The sequence below is a fragment of the Saccoglossus kowalevskii genome, chromosome 18, assembly GCF_978046115.1.
Source record: "Saccoglossus kowalevskii chromosome 18, keSacKowa6.1, whole genome shotgun sequence".
In the NCBI taxonomy this organism is placed as follows: Eukaryota; Metazoa; Hemichordata; class Enteropneusta; family Harrimaniidae; genus Saccoglossus; species Saccoglossus kowalevskii.
The window spans coordinates 3,049,360-3,075,661 of record NC_140658.1 but is presented as its reverse complement, the minus strand read 5'-3'; the positions used below and the strand labels follow the sequence as shown (position 1 = coordinate 3,075,661).

The window sequence follows — 26,302 nt, the reverse complement described above, 5'->3', positions numbered from 1 at the left end:
AAAGACAGGTCAATTATATATGTAATAGAGGGTGCTAGCTAATGTACGCGTAGACGATCATGACCGGACAAATGCCCAAATTTCCCCTTCATCTTAGAATGCATAATTGGCAATTTGAAATTCTCCAATATGACAAGCCAGTTACAGGGCGCCATTTTTTTTTGAAGTCATAGATATGAAACATTTTTCGTCGTGAAATAGTAAACAAAACAGAAATTAAATGGCGTGTAAGAAAGTTACATATCAGACGCATAGAGCATATACTGTAGTTTGAATGTCACAGGAATGTATACGGTTCTTGTATGTCTGGGACCAGGAAAGGCATGAAATGAAATAGAATGAAATAACATGGCTGCCAGTCAACGACTGATCCCATGATGCTCTATGTATGAACCATATTTGAACGAAATCCGTCAATGCAACTTTGGAAAGGCGATTCTAGTCGACCACCTGGGAGTACCAACATGTATGTATCCCAAAATGCATTGCGCATGTATGAAGTTAAACCGTCGCTACGGTAGTATATACAACCAATTGGCTGCCAGACAGCCATTCTGAATCATATCTGTTAAAATAAATGATGTTCATCTTGAAGATAAATTACCGGAATGGCAGAAATGATAGATTCCTAGTATCACGAAAATGATAGTCGGTCAACCATCCCGCGCTGTCACGACACTAAGCGAATGCTCGTGCATATGTATCGCAATAGGTATAATGTATATGTACTGTTTGTCCGAGATATGACGAACGGACAGAGTTCAACCTCATAATACGATTTACATGTGACCTGACCATATACATTGATCACTTTGATGAACTCATTTTATTAACTATACTGCTCTGTGTAGTGTTCTACAAGAGCAGCCATCTAACAAAACAGTTGTTTCTGGTTGGGAGGTATTTAAAAAAAAGTAACCGACGTACGCGCTGGCCAGAAACAAATCGTTTTTGGCGGCAAAACATAAATAAATATACCTGGAAATGTGCAACATGTTTCTTCGTTTTTAATCAGTATACATATGGTACGCAGCATTTCACTCGACATAAAAACGGACTTAGATTCCGGCCAGATCAGTAGAAACACACATTTCGCGCATATAACTATTATGAATTGGTAATTTAATCGACTGTACTCGTAATGCCCCACAATTCTTAGTGCAATCTAAGATATATTTCATTGAAAACAAAACAAGCTGTAATAACAAGATGCTCACAAGTTTTCGCTTAGTAAATCTGATTATTGTATACGATGGTTCGCTGTACCCTGGTTCCACAGAACAACCATTCGAGAAAACATGAATATTGTGTAAGACAGGTGAATGACGTCACAACACTACAGTGTCTGAAACACAAACAAAAGCAAAAGGGATTATTTTTAACGACATTAAAGATAGTAATTACTCTACCAATCATACACGTATGTATATTTCATCCCAGGAATTATATGTGTTGATAAAATAATACCAGTTAACAGCCAGATATGTTCTATCTGTATGAGTATAATCTGTCCAGTGGTAAAAAAAAACTGGCCCGACCCTGGAATCAGATTAGTTCACATGACAACATCGGCAACTGGTCAAGACGGGCCGTTAAATATTTTTGGTTATGTTGGTGTTTCAGTAAATTTCGTGTTGTTTTACTCATCCTTATTGATTAATAAGTTCTTAATTTATCATAATTTATAAGGTGTGTACGGATACATGTCTTAGTCGCCCTATTTGTCTTACTAAGTGCCGGCTATAGAATAACGCAAACTGCAAATATGTTGTCCTTACACAGTCAAGTGTTTGGCTAAAGTGTATTTAATTAAACCCGTGTCGTTTTCTTGGTTTGTGTAAGCAGCGCTGCCACTGAGTCTAGACTGCAGATGTGGAGTGCTTCGTAGCTGCAGCCACCCGTGGCCTAATAACGTGCCTTTATCAATACAACACTGCAAATATGTAAACTATGACTATCCCGATCTAAACACTACATTCTTCAACGCAATTTGTTTATTGGTTCGTTGCATGTGTTCTCATTTCTGACGACGCATGGATGTAGAACACCCTAGTTGAGTTGGTTATACAAGTAGGTGTGCGTTCGACATTAGTCATGGCCATTTTACGTCAGCACAAACGCAACTGAACAAATATTTTGGAATTCTTCTTCGGGATATCCTGAATACTGTATGTTGTACCAGTGTAGTACGTAATGATATGTGTTATGTATTTCGCATCATACATTACATAGGCACACACAGCAATCCATCACATCATACATTACATAGGCACGCACAGCAATCCATCGCATCATACATTACATAGGCACACACAGCAATCCATCACATCATACATTACATAGGCACGCACAGCAATCCATCGCATCATACATTACATAGGCGCACACAGCAATCCATCACATCATACATTACATAGGCGCACACAGCAATCCATCACATCATACATTACATAGGCACGCACAGCAATCCATCGCATCATACATTACATAGGCGCACACAGCAATCCATCACATGATCATACATTACATTGGCGCACACAGCAATCCATCACATCATACATTACATAGGCGCACACAGCAATCCATCACATCATACATAACATAGGCGCACACAGCAATCCATCACATCATACATTACATTGGCGCACACCGCAATCCATCACATCATACATTACATAGGCGCACACAGCAATCCATCACATCATACATTACATAGGCGCACACAGCAATCCATCGCATCATACATTACATATGCGCACACAGCAATCCATCGCATCATACATTACATAAGCGCACACAGCAATCCATCACATCATACATTACATAGGCGCACACAGCAATCCATCGCATCATACATTACATAGGCGCACACAGCAATCCATCACATCATACATTACATAGGCGCACACAGCAATCCATCACATCATACATTACATAGGCGCACGCAGCAATCCATCGCATCATACATTACATAGGCGCACACAGCAATCCATCGCATCATACATTACATAGGCGCACACAACAATCCATCACATCATACATTACATAGGCGCACACAGCAATCTATCTCATCATACATTACATAGGCGCACACAGCAATCCATCGCACCATACATTATATACGCACACACAGCAATCCATCGCATCATACATTACATAGGCGCACACAGCAATCTATCGCATCATACATTACATAGGCGCACACAGCAATCTATCGCATCATACATTACATAGGCGCACACAGCAATCCATCGCATCATACATTACATAGGTGCACACAGCAATCCATCGCATCATACATTACATAGGTGCACACAGCAATCCATCGCGTCATACATTACATAGTCCCACACAGCAATCCATCACATCATACATTACATAGGCGCACACAGCAATCCATCGCACCATACATTACATAGGCGCACACAGCAATCCATCGCACCATACATTACATACGCACACACAGCAATCCATCGCATCATACATTACATACGCGCACACAGCAATCCATCACATCATACATTACATAGGCGCACACAGCAATCTATCGCATCATACATTACATAGGCGCACACAGCAATCCATCGCATCATACATTACATAGGTGCACACAGCAATCCATCGCGTCATACATTACATAGTCCCACACAGCAATCCATCGCGTCATACAATAATATATATATAAATTGGTAGTAGGTAATCCCAATGCGGTCAGTGATATGAATGGTAATATTATCGTATGTCCGTCATACGATGACAGATGCACAGAATATAGATCTACCATTGAGAAAGTACATCGTCTGATTATATTGAATAATTATCTGATAGCAGATTTTCCCAATTTATATTTGCGTCATTCATAACATGGCCCACACAGTAATGCATGTAATTACGGGATTTTAATGTGGGCGTGTTACTTTGCTGGCTTTGCTTGATAATATTGGATTACGGAGCGTACCGGGAAAATACACAAATACGTATCAAGTTCAGTTTTCATTCATAAATCACTTAGAAGGTGGTGATACTGCCGTCTGAAGACGTGGAACATGCCACAAATGTCCCACCTCTCAATATTATTAGTGATAACAACTTGCACGTGACTTGAATTGGCTGTACTCAATTACGACATGCTATATAAACACATCTTCAGACTCAAACGTGCGTTGATTCGTATACGAGGCCGTGTCTTTATTTGGTAGTCGGTGTCCGTGACTACCTCAGAACATGGCTCCACTAAAACAGTGCGTATATTGAATACGCCCAATACAATGTTACGGCCCTCACTATTTGCCTGGGCTCATTGAGTTTGCAGTCCAGTACAGATTTCCATTCAACGTTCCACTTCACTAAGCATAGGTATTGCCAATGATTGTAGAATGCGTAACCTTTGACCCAAAGGCTATAGAAGTGATAAAGTGTGGCGCCAGGATGTCGGGCTTTATGTCCATAAATAGCCTACAAAGCCGTACAGGTGCGTTTACTGCTCAAATGACCTCTACTCAAAGGTCACCGCCCTCCAGGTGTGTTGTGTTGCTAGGTGTATCAAATATGTCGGTTTCGCACCTGTTTATTTCGTATTCCCATCTCAAATCCCTGGCTACGATCACCGCCGTCGCATCAGATGTCCGTCTGATATTTACTGCAATTCAACGGATAGTGGGTAAACAGAGCAGCTATACGCCGTTTTACATGCATTCTATGTATTCATATTAGTCAACACACATAAATCTCGAAATAATTCCCGTCTTAAAATGTAACGTGGAATACTATATGTGTAACATACACAATACAGGGTTGCGTGAAATCCTGGAAAACTAACAAGACAATCAAACTAACTGAAAAACTATTGTAAAACATTAAACTGCACTAAACTATATGCCATAAGTACTAACACTTTTACGTGTCCGCTGATTGATCTGTAGAGTTGACCTTCTAAGACATTTTCTTTTACTAGTATCTGTTGATTTTACGATCGGCATATCAGACGTTATGTGTTTTTTTAACGACAACACCAGCAGACATTGCCCTCCCCCTCCCTCCCCAAGCTTGTGATGTCTAATCTGATAACAAATACTGGCCTGTTTATGATAAATATTTGTTTACCATAATAATCTTCGAGTATTTTTTTTTTAGTTCCGGGTAAGATCAGAAAAATTGATAGATCGTTGAGGTATTTCGGTTTCGTTGTCAGCACCATTTTGACTGAATTCACTACATGAGATTTTAACGTGAAATGCGATACAAAACAAGGTTATTTCCATGGCCATGGTTGATTCAGCATGTGTCACTAAAACGTTTGAGTACATATGAGCATAGAGCTCGTTGCACTTGAACCTCGTGAATATGACGTGAATGCCCATGACTAGAATAATCGTATGACGACAGACGTTTGTAATGCCGTAACATTTTGTGATAATTTGCGTGTTTTGTGATAATTTCGATAGATTTGTAATGAGTATGCGTATTTTGCGTATTTCCAATGTTATTCCAGTCATTAGTATAATACATGGTCTACCTTATTGGTTGTCTGGGATTGGACTGCAGGCGAACTACCTTATTGGTTGTCTGGGATTGGACTGCAGGCGAACTACCTTATTGGTTGTCTGGGATTGGACTGCAGGCGAACTACCTTATTGGTTGTCTGGGATTGCACTGCAGGCGAACTACCTTATTGGTTGTTTGGGATTGGACTGCAGGCGAACTATCTTATTGGTTGTCTGGGATTGGACTGCAGGCGAACTACCTTATTGGTTGTCTGGGATTGGACTGCAGGCGAACTACCTTATTAAATATTCATGAGATGCGTTTATTGTGAGTATACATGAGTGCATGATGACGTAATAGGGTTCGTTTAGGTCACAGACATGGCATGTTTTACAATACCAATTGTTCAGGCCAGAATTCATCAGATTGAAATTGCGAAAAAAAAAGTTTAAGGAAGACAACGCAAACCCCGGGACAAAGACTCAGAATGACGTCAGTCAAAATTCATCGTTCTTTTGTAATTATTGTATCCAAGTAACTCGAAAACTATTGTATGATAACAATTTGACAACAAAATAATGTATATGTGCATGTACCGAACCATTTTACAAAACACGTTGAATGGTTATGATTACGAGAAAAGTACTAAGTAATCATCTTAATGTTCGTAGGTGTTATACTGATCTACAACGTTCTCAGATGATGTTTCGATATACTAAAGAAAGGCAAGTTCACGTGACGTGTAGTACTGGCATTGCAGCAATTAAATAAAAATTCAAATTTTCCAAGTATGAAAAAAGGTGCACAAATTACGAACATCAGTTTGTCAATGAGCAGAATTGCCCCCAAAGCATGCCTGTCATAAAGGAAAGACACAAACAGTAAAACGTGAAATCAGCACACTAATGATACAGTGAGATACAGTGTGAATAATGAAATACATACATGTACATTTATTGTTGGCATCAGTCATTCATGAAACAATAAAAGAAATCGAATTCACGAAAATAATTTCGCTTATCAATGATTTTAGAATATAACTGAAATACTTTTTATTTTATGTATTCAATTGTGTATTGAGTTAAACGATTTGTACCCGAATATCAAGTGTTTGGGGGAAATTGCGTCATTTGCTTTTCTATGCATTGATCGGACCACCCCAGGATTTTAAGTATTATTAACATTTTCGTTTTTCCATCAGTATACCCAAGTTGGGTGTAGATGAAACGTAACCAAATTTTTGAAGTGTCGGAACTTCAAGAAGCCAAAACATTATTTTACCTGACAGTGTGTGATAGAGATTTAAAAGCTCAGTTGAGTGGTTCATAATCCAACAACAAATATCCGTCCGCAATGAAAAGAGGTTGGTCCCATTCACTCACTCGAAGTCTTCTACAAAACTAATTTTTAGAGAAAAATTTTGCCATGGCAACGTCATTAAGCTGTAGACTTATGATAATATAATCAAAGTTATTTTCCTTCTATAATTATCAGTTAAATAAGATGTTATAACGGTGCAGACATAAGTTATATATTTTTACACTTAAAAAGTAAATAGCAATATAATATTTCCATAATTTGCATTTTTAAGTGTTTTAATAGCATAATATGTATACAAACACGGCACCATGGATTTCCTGATTCCTGGTATCCATAGCTACAATTTGATATTTTCATGTTTGGGTTACTTAAGAAATAACAGCTTGCGTTCATCATTACGCTGCATTACGTTATGCAGTCAATCCAACGACATTGGTCTGAGCGTGATTGGATAATCTGGGAGCTATACATTAGGTGACGTCAGCAGAAAGTTGCTCATCAAATCAAATAAATTATTAACGGTTAATGGTTTACCCTCTTAAAATCGAGAAGAGTATTTTTCATGTACACCAGTATCCAGAACTCTTTACATTTCAGTATTAGCAGACAGACCCTTCTAACAACATCCACCCAACCCCCATTTAGTATGTGGCCCTTATCTGTATCAAAGTTCTGCTGACTTGCCAAATTTGTTTACCATATTACGGCCTGAATTGAAGATAATGGAGTATAAGACAATCATGATACTTGTGATACTCTATACGGAATGATTGCGTCTTCAATTTAATTCCACACAGAGTTCCTCTGTATTGTCATGCTTGGCAGTGTATGGTATACCTTTCATAGCAGGCGACTATCAGTTTGGTAATTACCTTTCAGATCGGTTATGTGTTTATTGAAGAGTAAAACAATCAAGGTTTTTTACTTTTGATTTTTGATTTTTGATATGTTTATTTATAAATCAACAGTAAAGTTGAAGGTTTGGTGTTAATGTTTAGATTGTTCTCAGCATTTTAGGTTTAAATAAATGTCCATAACTTTGGGATCAACGTTGGAAAAGATTGGCAGGAAAAATATTTCGAGACTATCCAAAGCTCATATAGAATACTACAATTTGGCGAAGATGCTTTGGATCCGATTGAAACCATACATTGATTAGTACCGTCAGCTAATAATATTTTTGAGAAGAAAAAAAAACGTCAAGTCTAAATAAAATAGAAATTGCAATGATAAAAATATACCTGTGAAGTAAGATGCGACACACTCGGCAAATAATCCGTGTCAGAGACTTCTGATAACAGAAAAAATTTCGAGCATTAACGTAGATTCATTTGATGGTTTAGCGACGGCGTTCATCAAGTCACTGAATCGCACACAAAATGATCTAATCGAGAATTTTCCAGATGACGATATCACAAAATGAAAATTCGAAGTGAAACATTTGTTTGTGCTACAAGTCATTTCCGTGTAGTCTTTTTTATAGAATGGTTATTTTACTAGTGTTCCCTGTAAATGCGTTCAGGTGACCTTCTTAATCGTTCTACGTTAATTCATATAGGATTGTGAGATTCGACTGACCGAACGCAGCCTTAGTCGCAGGATTAGCCGATTTTAGCGGGCACCGAATAATAACTTAGGTTAGGCGAACGGTGTAACTGTCAGATTTGTTGTTGGCCCATGTTACATAAAATGTAAAGGGTTTTGGAATAAAGTTGCTGACGTCACATACTAGCTGCGGGTATTTATTGAGAGGTCGGGTACGTGTCGACTTAACTATTCGGTCAAATTAATAATTAATTTACCATGGAAACAAGTATAGTATACAACTTGGTTACCGAGCGGCTGAGGTTGGCCATCTGAAACGAATGTGCTATCTTTGTCAATGAACTTGCATGCTAATTTTATACTTGACTTCAGTTACGTCACGTACTTGATAGCGTTGCAGTGCAAATGCAAATCAATCGGTTATAAACAACCAACGGTGGATAAACAACCTGCACGCACACCAGCATTTCGGACATTCCGGGTAATCGTTTAAAGATTCTGAATTAAAAACTTAATAGTTATGCTTCAGTTATGACGTTATGGGCTGTGATTGGCCAACTATGATAGTGATATACTCGGCACGCGCCAGACGAATACATTTTAATCAAATTATGGCTATGAACAATGCATTACCTGGTATTAAACCACGCCTTAATTTGCATATGAATGAAGAGCCCACGCGCTGCACTTCACGAGAACACTCAAACACGCGACCTGGATCAGTACACCACTGAAACCGTTCAAAGCATGCAGCTTTTTATCTTAGTAAAATTTCGCAATTTGCTCTTTCGTGTATGGAATATTTTGCAGCATACTTGTTTCAAGGAACCAGGATGAAGTATTGAGGCCGTTACCACAATGAGCGAGTTATTGAAGTTGTGACGGGAACTTGGTCTGAACGCTTACATGGCAGATGGAACGATTTTGTAGTAGCATATGCCTGGGATGTCTTTGTTCGGAATTACTTAGGGTTTAAGAGGACTATATGGACTGCATTTCACCTGTTACTACAATCTCACGCTACCTTTAACGATACAAAGAATATACAACTTTGACAAACGGTTTTCCTGCTGTCGGGTTTCGCACGAACTATCGTGGGAAAGGCTAGAAGCTGCGGCGCACACGGATTTGGGACTAAAAATTGATATCGGAAGTACTTACGACTTTGTGATATCCGGAGTCGGAGAGGACTACGATAATATGTCGATTCGATGGGCGGTTTGTATTCGCTCGTTTCTTCAAACCATCCTCGGCAACGTTTGTGAACATCTGGCCTTATTGACCGCGTGGAGATAGTTATGGGACATTGTTTGGACGGAACATTGGTGTTTAGTGTCTATAAGCATTAATGAGTATAGTCATAATATGCATTGGTGAACCCGTGGTGACATCAAGATAAACACAAGAGAGTGGCATACATCACGTGGTCACTGACATCCCAAGTCTAATGCCTTTCGGGTTTGAATGGGACAACATGGAATAAGACTGTGTCAGTACCGCACAGTAGTATATTATGGGATTAGTAGTATATTATTGTCAGATTGGTAATGCCAGTATATTCTCAGATTGGCAATGTTAGTATATTGTCAGATTGGTAATGTTAGTATATTGTCAGATTGGTAATGCTAGTATATTGTCAGATTGGTAATGCTAGTATATTGTGGGATTGGTAATGCTAGTATATTGTCAGATTGGTAATGCTAGTATATTGTGGGATTGGTAATGCTAGTATATTGTCAGATTGGTAATGCTAGTATATTGTGGGATTGGTAATGCTAGTATCTTGTGGCAATTCTAGTATAACTAGGGTTGATAATGCTAGTATATAATGTCGGATTAGGAATTCTAGTATATTGTCAGAATGGTAATGCTAGTTTATTCTCGGTTTGGTATTGCCAGTATATTATGGAAGGCGAAAATCTAGCATACTTTCGGATTAGTAATGCTAGTATATTATAGGACTGACAATTGTAGTACAGTCTCGGATTGGTAATGTTAGTTTATTGTCGAATTGGTAATGCTAGTATGTTGTCAGATTGGTACTGCCAGTATATTATCAGATTGGTAATGCCAGTATATTGTCAGATTGGTAATGCTAGTATATTTTCAGATTGGTAATGCCAGTATATTGTCAGATTAGTAATGCCAGTATATTGTCAGATTGGTAATGCCAGTATATTGTCGGATTGGTAATGCCAGTATATTGTCAGATTGGTAATGCTAGTATATTTTCAGATTGGTAATGTTAGTATATTGTCAGATTGGTAATGCTAGTATATTGTCGGATTGGTAATGCCAGTATATTGTCAGATTGGTAATGCCAGTATATTGTCAGATTGGTAATGCTAGTATATTTTCAGATTGGTAATGCCAGTATATTGTCAAATTGGTAATGTTAGTATATTGTCAGATTGGTAATGCCAGTATATTATCAGATTGGTAATGCTAGTATATTGTCGGATTGGTAATGTTAGTATATTGTCAGATTGGTAATGTTAGTATATTGTCAGATTGGTAATGCTAGTATATTGTCAGATTGGTAATGCTAGTATATTGTCAGATTGGTAATACTAGTATATTGTCAGATTGGTACTGCTAGTATATTGTCAGATTGGTAATACTAGTATATTGTCAGATTGGTAATACTAGTATATTGTCGGATTGGTAATGCCAGTATATTGTCAGATTGGTAATGTTAGTATATTGTCAGATTGGTAATACTAGTATATTGTCAGATTGGTACTGCTAGTATATTGTCGGATTGGTACTGCTAGTATATTGTCGGATTGGTACTGCTAGTATATTGTCGGATTAGTAATGCTAGTATATTGTCGAATTGGTAATGCTAGTATATTGTCATATTGGTAATGCTAGTATATTGTCATATTAGTAATGCTAGTATATTTTCAGATTTGTAATGCCAGTATATTATCGGATTGGTAATGCTAGTATGTTGTCAGATTGGTAATGCTAGTATATTGTCAGATTGGTAATGCTAGTATATTGTCAGATTGGTAATACTAGTATATTGTCAGATTGGTACTGCTAGTATATTGTCAGATTGGTAATACTAGTATATTGTCAGATTGGTAATACTAGTATATTGTCGGATTGGTAATGCCAGTATATTGTCAGATTGGTAATGTTAGTATATTGTCAGATTGGTAATACTAGTATATTGTCAGATTGGTACTGCTAGTATATTGTCGGATTGGTACTGCTAGTATATTGTCGGATTGGTACTGCTAGTATATTGTCGGATTAGTAATGCTAGTATATTGTCGAATTGGTAATGCTAGTATATTGTCATATTGGTAATGCTAGTATATTGTCATATTAGTAATGCTAGTATATTTTCAGATTTGTAATGCCAGTATATTATCGGATTGGTACTGCTAGTATATTGTCGGATTGGTACTGCTAGTATATTGTCGGATTAGTAATGCTAGTATATTGTCGAATTGGTAATGCTAGTATATTGTCATATTGGTAATGCTAGTATATTGTCATATTAGTAATGCTAGTATATTTTCAGATTTGTAATGCCAGTATATTATCGGATTGGTAATGCTAGTATATTGTCAGATTTGTACGGCTAGTATATTGTCGGATTGGTACTGCCAGTATATTGTCAGATTGGCAATGCTAGTATATTGTCGGACTGGTGATGATAGTATATTGTCGGATTGGTACTGCTAGTATATTTTCAGATTGGTACTGCTAGTATATTGTCGGATTGGTACTGCTAGTATATTGTCGGATTGGTACTGCTAGTATATTGTCGGATTAGTAATGCTAGTATATTGTCGAATTGGTAATGCTAGTATATTGTCATATTGGTAATGCTAGTATATTGTCATATTAGTAATGCTAGTATATTTTCAGATTTGTAATGCCAGTATATTATCGGATTGGTAATGCTAGTATGTTGTCAGATTGGTACGGCTAGTATATTGTCAGATTTGTACGGCTAGTATATTGTCGGATTGGTACTGCCAGTATATTGTCAGATTGGCAATGCTAGTATATTGTCGGACTGGTGATGATAGTATATTGTCAGATTGGCAATGCTAGTATATTGTCGGACTGGTGATGATAGTATATTGTCGGATTGGTACTGCTAGTATATTGTCAGATTGGCAATGCTAGTATATTGTCGGACTGGTGATGATAGTATATTGTCGGATTGGTACTGCTAGTATATTTTCAGATTGGTACTGCTAGTATATTTTCAGATTGGTAATGTTAGTATATTGTCAGATTGGTAATACTAGTATATTGTCAGATTGGTAATGCTAGTATATATTGTCAGATTGGTACTGCTAGTATATTGTCGGATTGGTACTGCTAGTATATTGTCGGATTAGTACTGCTAGTATATTTTCAGATTGGTATGGTACTGCTAGTATGTTGTCAGATTGGTAATGCCAGTATATTATCGGATTGGTAATGCTAGTATATTGTCGGATTGGTAATGCTAGTATATTGTCAGATTGGTAATGCTAGTATATTATCGGATTGGTAATGCTAGTATATTGTCAGATTGGTAATGCCAGTATATTGCCAGATTGGTAATGCTAGTATATTATCGGATTGGTACTGCTAGTATATTGTCAGATTGGTAATGCCAGTATATTGTCAGATTGGTAATGCTAGTATATTATCGGATTGGTACTGCTAGTATATTGTCAGATTGGTAATGCTAGTATATTATCGGATTGGTAATGCTAGTATATTGTCAGATTGGTAATGCCAGTATATTATCGGATTGGTACTGTTAGTATATTGTCAGATTGGTAATGCTAGTATATTATCGGATTGGTAATGCTAGTATATTTTCAGATTGGTAATGCTAGTATATTGTCAGATTGGTAATGCCAGTATATTGTCAGATTGGTAATGCTAGTATATTATCGGATTGGTACTGCTAGTATATTGTCAGATTGGTAATGCTAGTATATTATCGGATTGGTAATGCTAGTATATTGTCAGATTGGTAATGCCAGTATATTGTCAAATTGGTAATTCTAGTATATTGTCAGATTGGTAATGCTAGTATATTATCGGATTGGTAATGCTAGTATATTGTCAGATTGGTAATGCCAGTATATTATCGGATTAGTACTGCTAGTATATTTTCAGATTGGTATGGTACTGCTAGTATGTTGTCAGATTGGTACTGCTAGTATATTATCGGATTGGTAATGCTAGTATATTATCGGATTGGTAATGCTAGTATATTTTCAGATTGGTAATGCTAGTATATTATCGGATTGGTACTGCTAGTATATTGTCAGATTGGTAATGCTAGTATATTGTCAGATTGGTAATGCTAGTATATTATCGGATTGGTAATGCTAGTATATTGTCAGATTGGTAATGCCATTATATTATCAGATTGGTAATGCTAGTATATTTTCAGATTGGTAATGCTAGTATATTATCGGATTGGTACTGCTAGTATATTGTCGGATTGGTAATGCTAGTATATTGTCAGATTGGTAATGCTAGTATATTGTCAGATTGGTAATGCCAGTATATTGTCGGATTGGTAATGCTAGTATATTGTCATACTAGTAATGCTAGTATATATTGTCGGATTGGTAATTCTAGTATATTGTCAGATTGGTAATGCTAGTATATTATCGAATCGGTATTGTTAGTATATTGTGGGATTGGTAATTCTATTATATTGTCGGATTGGTAATGCCAGTATATTATCAGATTGGTAATGCTAGTATATTATCAGATTGGTAATGCCAGTATATTGTCAGATTGGTAATGCCAGTATATTATCGGATTGGTAATACTAGTATATTGTCAGATTGGTAATGCTAGTATGTTGTCAGATTGGTACTGCTAGTATATTGTCATATTAGTAATGCTAGTATATTTTCAGATTTGTAATGCTAGTATATTATCGGATTGGTAATGCTAGTATATTGTCAGATTGGTACTGTTAGTATATTGTCAGATTGGTAATACTAGTATATTGTCGGATTGGTACTGCTAGTATATTTTCAGATTGATAATGCTAGTATATTGTCGGATTGGTAATGCCAGTATATTGTCAGATTGGTAATGCTAGTATATTGTCAGATTGGTAATGCCAGTATATTGTCAGATTGGTAATGCTAGTATATTGTCAGATTGGTAATGCCAGTATATTGTCGGATTGGTAATGCTAGTATATTGTCATACTAGTAATGCTAGTATATATTGTCGGATTGGTAATGCTAGTATATTATCGAATCGGTATTGTTAGTATATTGTGGGATTGGTAATTCTATTATATTGTCGGATTGGTAATGCCAGTATATTATACTGGCAATTCTAATATATTTTATACGTCCTACGTTCATCATGGTGATGGTTTGGCACATCCCTACCCACCAGCTCCATAAAAACACTCAAGTTAAGGATTATTTCATGTAGATTTCCAAATCAAACGCTGCCTGGGTTTATATATTAGATACTGGTAATTGGAAGATATTGTCGAGACTTTCCGTCTCATCCTATGTTCGCATGTGGCCTATGGTAGATGAGTGTGTATGCAAAAATGGGTAGCACGTGTTTGTAATTTCAACACGAACTCAAGGCAAATATTACCCGCTGTTGTGATGTACGATATTAGATACGGTGTATGTGTGGTCCTTCTGTGTGTGGTATGTGGCTTACCCATGGGCAACTTTATGTTCACGCCACACCATCCCTAGCTCACACATAACAGCACAGTTTCAGCGTTTGTATTCGTTGTACGTTGTACGTACTGCAGAAACCAAGTGACCCATCAGTGGGAACCGTGGTTGCTATGGGAATCGTTGGATGAAGATGCCGGTCGTTTGGCAGACGCATTGCATGCGGGTCCTTCATTAGCTCATTGCAAGCAATGTGACTGTTTGTGTATTGGAATTTAGGGCTCTACTCGCCAGTGGTGGGTGGAGTTATTAGTTTGCTCGATTCGTTCATATCGCTTACCACCCACGACTCCAACACCTGTATTTGTCATACTAGCTCGTAGTTCTACGCAATTCGTGTTTATTTCTGCAGCGTTCAAACGTCCCAGTGTATATCATTGCGTCTGGCAAGTGCACACAACGTGGGAAACATCAAATCCCGCTAAAATAACTATGAAACTGTTAGTGTGGGAACGGTATGTGATTGGCCAGCTGTTCTTCCTAGACCCAATCTTCACAATAAAGTAGTCTTTTCTATTGTCATTCTAGACTTTGACGACAATACGCGAGAAAGCCGGCATCGATGAGGTATAAGTATGTAGCTATTGCGGACACAATAATAAATGCAATGTTTAAGTAATCTTTTATTATTTCTGAAAATACTTGCATTCGTCCAGTCTCGATGACCTATGCCATAGCCAGGTGTGAAGAATAGAAACACCCTAGATACAGGTTTAATACGTTGTGAAAGTTTCGGCGCCGAAAAGGAAGAAAACACTAAAAAAACTTTGGCAAAGTTTTGGGATTTCATTGTAATTAGTGCCGATGGAAAGATGCAGATTTGCAGGTGTGTAAGTGTGAAATGACAACAGTTCGAAGGTGACGAATTAAAAAGCCATTTATCACACAGGAATTGGTCCCGAGTAATTGCCAGTGCCGCGGTTCCCTTGTACTAAGTTTTGATTGGCGTGTGCGTGTCCATAGCGACCGCCATCGTGTCGCCAGTCTGACAGCATTCATGAGCCCAATGAATGGGTGACGTCACAAGACTGGCGCCAGCGAGCCGGCGGCAGCTGTTGTTGATTGTGGCTTGTTTTCCCCAATTAATCACTTGTCAAATCTGATTCGGTATGTCATGCGAAAAATACACACACCTCTCACACAGCTGTGTGGTACGCGGGAAAACACATCTGTGCTGCAACCCAACTTCAAGAAAGTGCAAGAAAATTGTACGGACTTGGAAAAATCGACGCGAGTTGCGAGTGAGAGCGTGCAATGAGGAAGTAAACAAAGGGGATTCCGCGTAGAGCGTACTATTGACAGACATAAAGTACACAAAATAGGGATATCACATGGTTTTGTAGACTGCCCCCTAGGTATTCATGATTGACAGCTTAGTCGTGGTATACAGAGTGCTGATTGGCTTTCAAAGTGTAATCAATGTCACTCGTACAATCAGGGCCCTCATCATGTTTACAGGTAATTAATCATATGCCGGAGTTGATTGGTTGATCCTGATCACAGTGTATTTAGACTGTGTTGGTGGTTTGATATACGGAGCTTATCTAAGACTGCCATTCCATAGCCAGGCTCTACTGCAGTAATACACACATCGCATCCCTTCTCGCAACCGTTGATAGCTATCGCCGACTGTGATTTGTACAGCAAACATGAAAGAAAGACAAGGAAACCGGGCTACTAAGCTCCACAACTCTACATCAGCGCTGCGACATGTGTCTAAAGAAAGTGTTGAAACGTGTAGCAGGGGAAATATGGTTGCCGCTGCTGCTGCCGTCCTCGCTGCCGGGTCTATGTCGGAGTACTTGGATGGGATTTTGACGTATAGCATGTCAGACTGTTACAGCAAATTGAAAGACTTAGTGCCAACTATACCGCCAAATAAAAAAGTCAGTAAGGTTGAACTTTTGCAGCATGTCATAGACTATATCCAAGATTTACAGGTCGAATTGGAGGCGCATCCTGCTATGAGGAACACACCACCACCACCCCTCGAAAAACAAATACCAACGAATCGCACGCCACTTGGAACGATACCACCAGAAAACACTGCCATTGCCGCAGATCAGGTTAGTAACATGCCTAGATATTAGTATTATTACGCTAGCGTAGGATAGTTTGTGTGTGGCCTATATTTCCAGTACGGTATACATTGCATTGGAATGTGTTCATCGTTTACACACATCATGTTACGGGAACATACGCGCTGAATGACCTAATGTGTCAGGTTGTCCATCAAGTCAACGCTTACAGATTGATTTTACGATTTTTTTACCCACTCTAAATTGTCCTCTTTCCAGCAGCTGTTCAATATGCTTTGATTTGATACTCTACGTTTGTTTGTAGACACCATATGTCAATTTTCCGTGTGATGTTCCTCTCTTTACATGTACTTATCGTTTAATAACTGTCATAATCATATATTCATACCATCCATGAGCAATATTTCTTATTGTGTTATTTTTGTTCCTGTTCAACCAGGTCAGTCATTTAGAGAAAAGCGCAAGCTGTAGCTGGGATATAGACAGCTGTTCGCCGAGAAGTTGCTAGCTATGGGAACACTGCTTGTCAACCACTCACTTATCTCGGTAAGTTCCGTCTGCTCGTATTCACACAATTCATTGTTTTCGTCTTGTCGTATTTAACACTGTTATCAAACACATAAACCTGTAAATGTAATTAGCTCAGCCTTTCACACATGTTAAAACACATGGCTGATTTCAATTGACAGTTTTCACACCTTACATATACGCCGAACGCAGTCGTTTTTTATCTGGTGTGTTTTACAAATGCATCGTGAATAGTAGTACGATAATATATATTACCAATCATTAATCACACTTTTTTTTAACTATTTTATCCTTTCGATTATTTTCAAATACTATAGTAATATCCCCATGTTTCTAACTATGTATAAAACAACGCCTTTTATAAACGGCATTAATTCAATATATATTGCAATAGTACGTAGCTCTTATTTATTTGTTAGCCATAAAATGACAATCTTTCCATTAAAAAACAATAATTAATATGTATATGCATTCTGAATTGTTATTTTAGGTTAACGAAACCATGCAGTGAACAGCGACTTAGCTGAAATGGTCGACTATGTTTATAACGAAGTCATACAACTGGGCGAGGTGGCTGAGATACGTCGCTGTCTGATATAGACTTGTCGCTAATACATCGAAAACCATATGTGTGCGTTCCGTTGATCCAGATGACTGCGATTTTAATGTGCTTTTCCTGTGCCAAAATAAGGAACAAAATATTGTCTGAAAAATGACTCTAAGTGTAAATAATATATTATTAAATGTGCGTCGTTGTAATGCAGAAATGCGGACAGTGTAAAACTACAGCGATGAACGCTATATAAACGATGAACCAATGTGTGTTCTGTCAAATAGTTTTTTTTAAAAGAAAGCGACATTTTGTAACTTGGGTATTTTTGTGAATTTATTCTTGTCTGTGTTTTATATTTCTGACTTCTCAAGAGATTTAGTACGGATGGGTGGGCACCGTTTCCATATGGCGTCTTGTTTGTACAAAATCATCTCGATGTGTCTATTGTTGACAGTGTGATTTTCTCACGGAGTATATCGTTGGCCAATAGAGCGTTTCACCCTCTATACACGGTACAAGTCTGTGTCAATAAGGACAGATGATAACTTGACTCTACCATATTGATCGCTGAAATGTCAACAGGTGACATGTGTATCCATCTGTCCATTTTTCTAACATAGATTCGTTATTTCTCACCGGGGCCATTTCAGCCTATCAATCTGGCTGCCAGTTCAGTTAGATTTACATATCCTATAGCCGCTCATCCGTGGAAATATTGCCGCCTTTCCCATTTTCTATACTGAACCAAATTTTCAATTAAATTAAATGTTTTTAAATAAAGCCATTTACTTTATGATATCATGATAATAAAGTATAGATTGATATTGGATATTACGTAACCATGTATTGTACTTCCTTCTATTGTTACATAGCGACGTATGTGTGAATGTGAACGCCCCTTTTTCACGTGTTTTAGTTTAGAGAGCACAGACCCCATTCAGAAGCCTCCACCCAATTACGCGGGTACGAGTTAGAACAAGTCGCAATCATTTTACCATACTATGAATACATCAAAACGTCGGTCTTCTGTGTCCGGTTTTATCCGGTGTTCCACGGAAGTAAGCGACTGTAAAACAATGCCAAAATAGGTGTGTATGTACTTTTCACAATTGTACATTACAATGACAAACAATCCAATATAATCGGTCCAACAACATGTCAGTTGTTCCCAGTGATATATTATAATTTCCTATTTGGCTTGCATGCTCTGTTTACTGGTTTACACGAGATTAAAATATGTTTGACGGAGTATAAGAAGAGGTTGAACATCCCCGCTGGCCAACAACATAAATGTTTACATTAAGAGGTGTTGGCTTTCAGCTAAATTATATCCTTTTATCCAAATTATATTCCTTCTGTAAACACGTTCAGTTTAGTTCAAATCAGCGCAGTTAAATGATTATATTGTGAACAAATGTACACATATGCTTATATGTATTACACAACTCCCTAAATTACAAGGTCACATAACCATGGCAACTGGTGTATGCCGTATCGCACATTCCCAATTACTTTCAAATTGGAAACCAAACTGTACCCCTCCCCCTTACACCGTGCAAATCTCTTGCACGGGAATTAATACATACAATGTTATTGTGACTGGATTTATGTATATTTACCGTTGACACATAGGAACCAGCTCCATGACAGGCTGGCATGGACTCAACTCGTTCCCGATACCGTTCTTAGTCTAAACAAACATGTGTTTTTATTCATAATTATAAACTCGTTCAAATGCAATTTGTTTGGTTATCACGACATATCGCATTTGATTATTTATTATGGCTCCTCAGTAAACGCTTGTTTATTTTATTTTCTATAAATTTGTCTTTAAAAATGAATTTGGCGTTAAAAATAAAATAAAATAAAATGGCGTTAAACGTCACATCACGTGATCCTATTAATACTACTAGAAGTGTATTGTATAGCAAAAAGAAAAATGTAGCATTATTACACCGACACAGTTATTGGATATACTAGTATTATTTTTTGTGAGAGTTGCGACACAAATGAACATAGGATGAAGATTTTTTGTTACGTCTTTGTTTTTATTTCCTCGCTGTTTTTTTCGAGGTTTCCATGGACTGCTTTGGTCCTACTGCTTTCCATGATTACTGCCAAGCCTGGCCACAGAATATTTTTGTAAACCACTCACCGTGTTTAATAAACGAATCTCAATCATGAATGCAATGACGTATAGTCGTCGGGAGGGGAAAACGAGCGCCCAAAACGAGAACGTACGTTTATTTTCAAATTTGAGAGGAATAAAATTAGATTTTATATGCGTAAGTATTTCAATTTGCGGTAATAATAGCAGTTCTGTTAAAATACACACTTCATCGTCACGTGATCATTGGAGTTACTTTAATAAAACCATCACAGGGGTCGCCATGTTGTTAGTCGTCTTGTCACGTGACACCCACTATGTGATACATGACTCGTATATTCGTATAAAATATTCAACCAACAAACTCATCCATTCTATGGGATTTGCATTTGTACTGATTACATGTGAGATACACACGAGATGGAAGTCGCCTTACATTGCCCTAAGCAACTAACAGACTAATTTGCACTCACTAGACGACGGTTTAGCTATAAGGAGGATAAAGTTGCCATGGTAACGGCTTTCCATTCTCTCTTTATTGGCTTCATCAGCATGAAATGTAGTTTTAAAATGACTTTGGAACACGACATGGCATTAGATATATTACCGTTCTTATTCTGTTTGAACGGAGATTGCGATCATAGAGACAGTGCAGCTATCGTTACGGTTTTGTGTGTACAAGGAATATACCAGTATTCGTTCCATAAAAATATATCTTTCTCACAAGTTTTAATTTTTTACCTTATTTAATATTAATAAAAAAATGTAAAATTTTACTTTGGTTTCATGTCTCCCGATTTGCTTTGAGTAAGCTGAGCCCTAGAGATAAACTCTTCATTTTGATACACAGTAATTACAGATATGGCGAATACCATGGCAACGCTCTATAATATCTTTGTTGCACATCTTTATTGCAAATAAAAGCTCATTTCAAAGTCAGGACGATGGGGATAATATCAATCATGTTTTATATGATTATTAATGCATATCAGGATAAAGAATGTAGATCTTTGTCACATTGTAACCATGACAGCACGGACGCTGTCACCGTGACGTCCAGAACAGACCTCCTAGAATAAGAACTGATTCAGAATGAAAATATGCAATTTAACTATGGGTTTAAAATTGTCTCAAGTGTCTAAGTCACAATTAGAAATCAGTGAATCGGTATATGAGAAATATTCATCAAATATTGAGACATGTGGATGGAGCAATCTTGATGTGACGACAAACGCGATTAGCGAGGCGGCAGAGGGCGTGAAGTAATGTCAACTCTGATTTTGGCCATGTGTAAGAGTATCACGTTTTGTCTGGAAAAATATACAATGTATTTGCAATTCGAAAGATAGAAAATATAGTTGCTAAATGAAAGACATAACATGTGCATATCTACATTGTGTCAAAAAAAGTTCGAACCATCAACGAGACGCAGTGTCGATTAGTTCTCATGTTCAACTTGGTGTGATTCATAATGACTCGCTGCCTTGCACATCGCTTGCCGAGTACTAGTATAATATCGAATCGCCTGTGTCTGTAGTTCTAACACAATTACAAGAGAGTTTTCGTAACTAAATATATGATAATGTACGCGTTCAAGTCTTAAAGTCGTCGGACATTTGTTAATATGTTATATATTAGCTGAACTCGTAATTTATTCTCCAGTTGTTAGCCAACTGTATATTGCTTGATGGACAGATCCCCTCACAGTGGCATCACAGATGATGAAATCACAGGGATGTCCTCTAAGCCTCTCCTACCCGTCACGCCATCTTGAAGATGATGGAAAATAGTATAAGGACGGTAATAGACATACGGAAGGTAAAGGCGTGCGTACGCTTTGAAGTTTGTTGCCGTCAAATCATGATGGTCGAAGCCAACACATCTCAGAATAACTTGTATCTAGTGTAATATCCAAAAATAAAATTCAATGCATTATGGGTTTTATCAAAATATTCATGCAATAAACATCATATATATCATTTGTTTAGATGTCAATGACTCTGTGTTCGGTTTCCCATGTGCATTTCAGGCCGGGAATACTTTGACAATGGTTTTGACTTTCAGAACAATGCTTTGTCCAAAAGCTAAAACTAGTATCCCCACGGGGTATTGCCAAACTTCTATCACCACGGGAACTGTCAGCTGCGAACTCCCAGTAACCATGACGATCTCGGCTTTATGAGAGAGCCTATAGCTGCACGGCATGAGAAAAGAGTTGTGTGGTGATGGTGGTGTGTGGCTTTATCTCACAGCGTGTGTATTAGCAGCGTTCTTAAAATGCACAATTTATGTATCCAGTGCCATTATCAACATAGTCTTTATTAAACATTCATTGCCATTACAATAAATCATAAACTAGTTTTCACTCAAATTCATAACCCAGCTCCTGGAATGGTGACTATTGTTAAACCCAAGGTCTTTAGTTTCCATAGTGAAGTGCACACACATCGACGTACTTTTCTAGACAACTATAAGGCCGTACTCAACTTTGGATTATATTTCCCCCAATAAAAAAATATTGCGTGTCTACAAAATATATATTGTTTCAATATTATGAATACATGGAATATTTGCTGTACGTTGATTTCTGTGACGTCACGGAGCCAAATGAATGTACGAGTAAGTGGCGTAGCACGTTCCGGGCACGTGCGAGTTCTGCACCTGTATCCCGTCTCATCGTCTCCCCTATCTAGCAAGTTGGATTCTAAAATGTAATCATTATATTCCGCCTCATACAACGTACGCTTTCCACATTCTCTATTTAAATATCTTTTAACATGCACGTGCGCTCGGCGGGCTACCTGGCCGGAAGTTCACTTCTCTCGTTACCACCGTCATCACTCGTCTCCATCATAGATTGATCGGCAGTCATTTTAGTTTAGCTGTTTGTATAATTATCTTTAGCCGTAGATGGAGAAGATACGGTTTAAAATCATTATATACTGTTTCCTATTTTGTGATCTCCCAGCCATGGTTATACTTAGACTGACTCACAAATAAACTGAGAATTTTTGCCACAACAGAATTATGAGAAGTTTTTGCCAGAACGGAAGGATATTTGTGGAGCTTTCTCAATTTAACTGTTGATTTTTGTGTCAATCGGGTGGTGATATATTTTGGAATAGCTTATATGGTGGTTGAATAATTACATGTAATGAGCCAGATTTAATGGCAGATTCCTGACTTGGTTGAATAGACGCCGCCATAGAATATTTCATATTTGGTCATCGTTAAAAGTTATCGAAATAACATCACCAATATCAGCTACGAGTATAACACGTTTAAGATTTACTATAAATAACCTATGTGTGTTGTTGATATTAGAGAACATGTTAATATACTGAATACTATTATCTTGTTGAGGTGCTATATTTCATGTAGCGTTTATGAAAGCAAAAACAGATCTGAATGTGTCAGAGGTTAATTATCTGCATCTCTAGTATCTTGCTGGACAACAACTAGTATATAAATAGAAATGCATATATGATTTAGAACGACTTAATTTTTTAACTTGACTAAAATTCATAGAAATCTCACGAATTTGTTGTAAAAATCATTTACAAAGAACATTCCGATTTGCCGATCGCCGAGACCGTTGTGTTATTGGTACCGCCATTTTGTCTGTCCTCGTTACTCGGCGTTCTCACTAAACCATTAAAATCAAACAAATTATGAAATTATATTTTTTTATATTATTATAATGATACCTGTGAAAATTTTAATAAGTAAAAATGACATATTTTGTGCCGATTTTATATAAATCGAAAGCTTGTTTCCGCATTTTGGGTAAATTATGATCTCCTAATGGAAGGTTTGTGTACATTGCATGATGAACTAAGGTACGTTCTCATTGATATGGTACGACATATCGAATTTCACAAACACAGCGTACATCTGAGATTTGCAAACACTTCGCATCAGTAACAATTACACTAAATGTAAATTCTGCACAGTGTCATAGTATATAGCCCATTACTGAGGTCAAATCGGATAAACTGGTTGTAGCGCTCAAAATAAATAGTTTTCATGACTGTGCTCAAGATGATGCCGCAGAAATCACATTTTTGCGTGTTTTTTTTTTTTTTAAATACGGGCAATATATATGACCGTCAGTTTAGGGGTTTATTCATTTACAGCCATAATAGTATCAATAGCTGTGTTCGATTGAAATATTCAAATACATCAAACTGTGCCTAACTGCAAATGATTGATCTTATATCCCCACACAAAGTCAAAGACCACGCTGCTCAAACTTCAGGTAAAACACCCAACATGGAAAAAAAGAAATACTGAGATCACATCGGGTGCCGGAACCCATTATACAATACAATGTCAATGTTAGTGGTCACTTGCAGTAACACGCAAACAGAACAGATGGCCTCTCGATTTGTGGGAAAACTATCCTCAAAAGAAACGAAAAGAAAAGAATATCCAATAAAATAAGACAATGCGTTGTGGTGAGCACGAGACCAGGACGTAAATACACATGCAACACGTCACAATTAACAATTTGTGTTGATTAATTAGTTGATTTATCCTGACACAGGTGGACAATAATGATGACAAGTAATCATTACCATGCCTTCATTAATTTCATTTTTATTGTTTATTTCAATAGAGTTAATTCATCATTAGTTTACGTTAATTATCTTCCTTGTGAATTTGAAAGGAATTGAAAGAAATGTATATCGTTTCAGTTCATTGACTCGGAGTATTTAGCTAATGAGTTGGTATCTAAGCAGCTATTGTTTTATTCGTAGTTATTCTATTCATTGTGAAATGTTATTAACGCGGTTTGCTGTTAATATGTATTTTGACACAGCGCTGTTTTTGAAACAAAACAGACAAGATTATTTTCTCTTCGATGATATTCGCTCTTTGTCTATTGTTGTTTGAGTTTACAAAAGACTAATTAACACTTCGCATCTGTTGAAGGAATGGACAGAGTGTTGCCATGGTACCCTATGGCACCTTCGTCGTGAACTAGAGATGAAGAGAGATAAATAAGATAGATGCAAATCCTCTCTGAATTTTCAGGAAATATTGCATCCACATATTGAAGAATACTCAACGGATATGAAACCTTGCAGCGGATGATGGTGATGAGCACGTGTTTACTGTTAAAAACTGACCAGAACTCTGGGTGAGACCATCGCGTGGGTCAGTAATGTGGGTTGCTGAAAAGCGCGCCCCTGGGGTGGACGATGAAGAAATCACTGGTGTATTTCAGAAAAATGAATGGGTACTATATACAAATCACACATATCTGTGGGCACTATAGTGATACATTATTCGATGTATACTGTACGGCAGATAGTCTTTGTACTGTTAATGAAACAGGGCATGGCGTATATGAAATAACAGGGAGGGGTGGATTTGGTTGTGGGAGGGGGAAACATACATTCAATGAGAGTGTTGGTATTCATTACGACGAAGAATAAAGCACTGCCATGGATTATATGATAGAATAGAAAAAGAAGAATAGAAAAATTCACACAATGGACAAAATAATGGGGTGTTGACACAGGTGCGCACGGCACTATGAATGGTAGCGACACTATAGGGATAGCAAGCGTGGGAGAGAATCCTAGAGCGGGTTCCAGTAAGAAAACCAACATACGATATCGACCCACCGTGATCATCGTCAGTCTCATGGCTATGTATCTTTTTAATGTGAGATTGAACACAGCGATATACATCCCATATAGTTACAATACTGTGCCACGTGACTAGCACATAGTACACAGTTCACAGAGATCGTAGGGACGAACACAGTTTGATAATAATTCAGAATACCGGGCCGCGATAGCGCACTATCATCCAAAACATTATGACTTGAGTTCAAAGTACTAATTGAAAATAAATGTAAAAACACGTGGTCCTGTCATAGAAAAATATTCCTTTTTCATCACAGTGCTGCAACAACCAAGATTGTAACGTAACGTAACAGCACTGCCCTAAAACGTGAACTCTACCACAAGACAACATGTGATAATAGCAGAGAGGGGCAATATGTGGTAATAGCAGG

The 26,302-nt window shown here is 37.5% G+C and overlaps 1 protein-coding gene and 1 long non-coding RNA gene across 3 annotated transcripts; one reads left to right on the top strand and one right to left on the bottom strand.

Annotated features, from left to right (window-relative positions):
* Positions 1-1,144: 1,144 nt before the first annotated feature.
* On the bottom strand, positions 1,145-15,066 carry LOC144360565 (uncharacterized). Of its 2 annotated transcripts, none has more exons than XR_014926942.1 (2): positions 15,028-15,066; positions 1,145-1,345 (listed from the first exon to the last, which is right to left on the bottom strand). It is a non-coding gene; the product is annotated as an uncharacterized LOC144360565 (long non-coding RNA). The 2 variants fall into 2 exon arrangements; XR_013422272.2 differs by lacking the exon at positions 15,028-15,066 and adding an exon at positions 4,564-4,614.
* Positions 15,067-16,557: 1,491 nt separating this feature from the next.
* Positions 16,558-18,996, top strand: LOC100313637 (inhibitor of DNA binding 4-like protein). Its single transcript, NM_001168098.1, has 3 exons — positions 16,558-17,113; positions 17,526-17,632; positions 18,105-18,996. Exons 1-2 carry the CDS (start codon positions 16,697-16,699, stop codon positions 17,592-17,594), a joined length of 486 nt encoding a protein of 161 aa, NP_001161570.1. The 5' UTR covers positions 16,558-16,696; the 3' UTR covers positions 17,595-17,632; positions 18,105-18,996.
* The last annotated feature ends 7,306 nt before the right edge of the window (positions 18,997-26,302 follow it).

What these genes read in the sequence shown, in the direction of transcription:
- LOC100313637 (NM_001168098.1), top strand. Translation starts at nt 16,697, where the DNA reads ATGAAAGAAAGACAAGGAAACCGGGCTACTAAGCTCCACAACTCTACA. An exon ending in CTGCCATTGCCGCAGATCAG is followed by an intron (nt 17,114 to 17,525) that starts GTTAGTAACATG and finishes CTGTTCAACCAG; the next exon opens with GTCAGTCATTTAGAGAAAAG.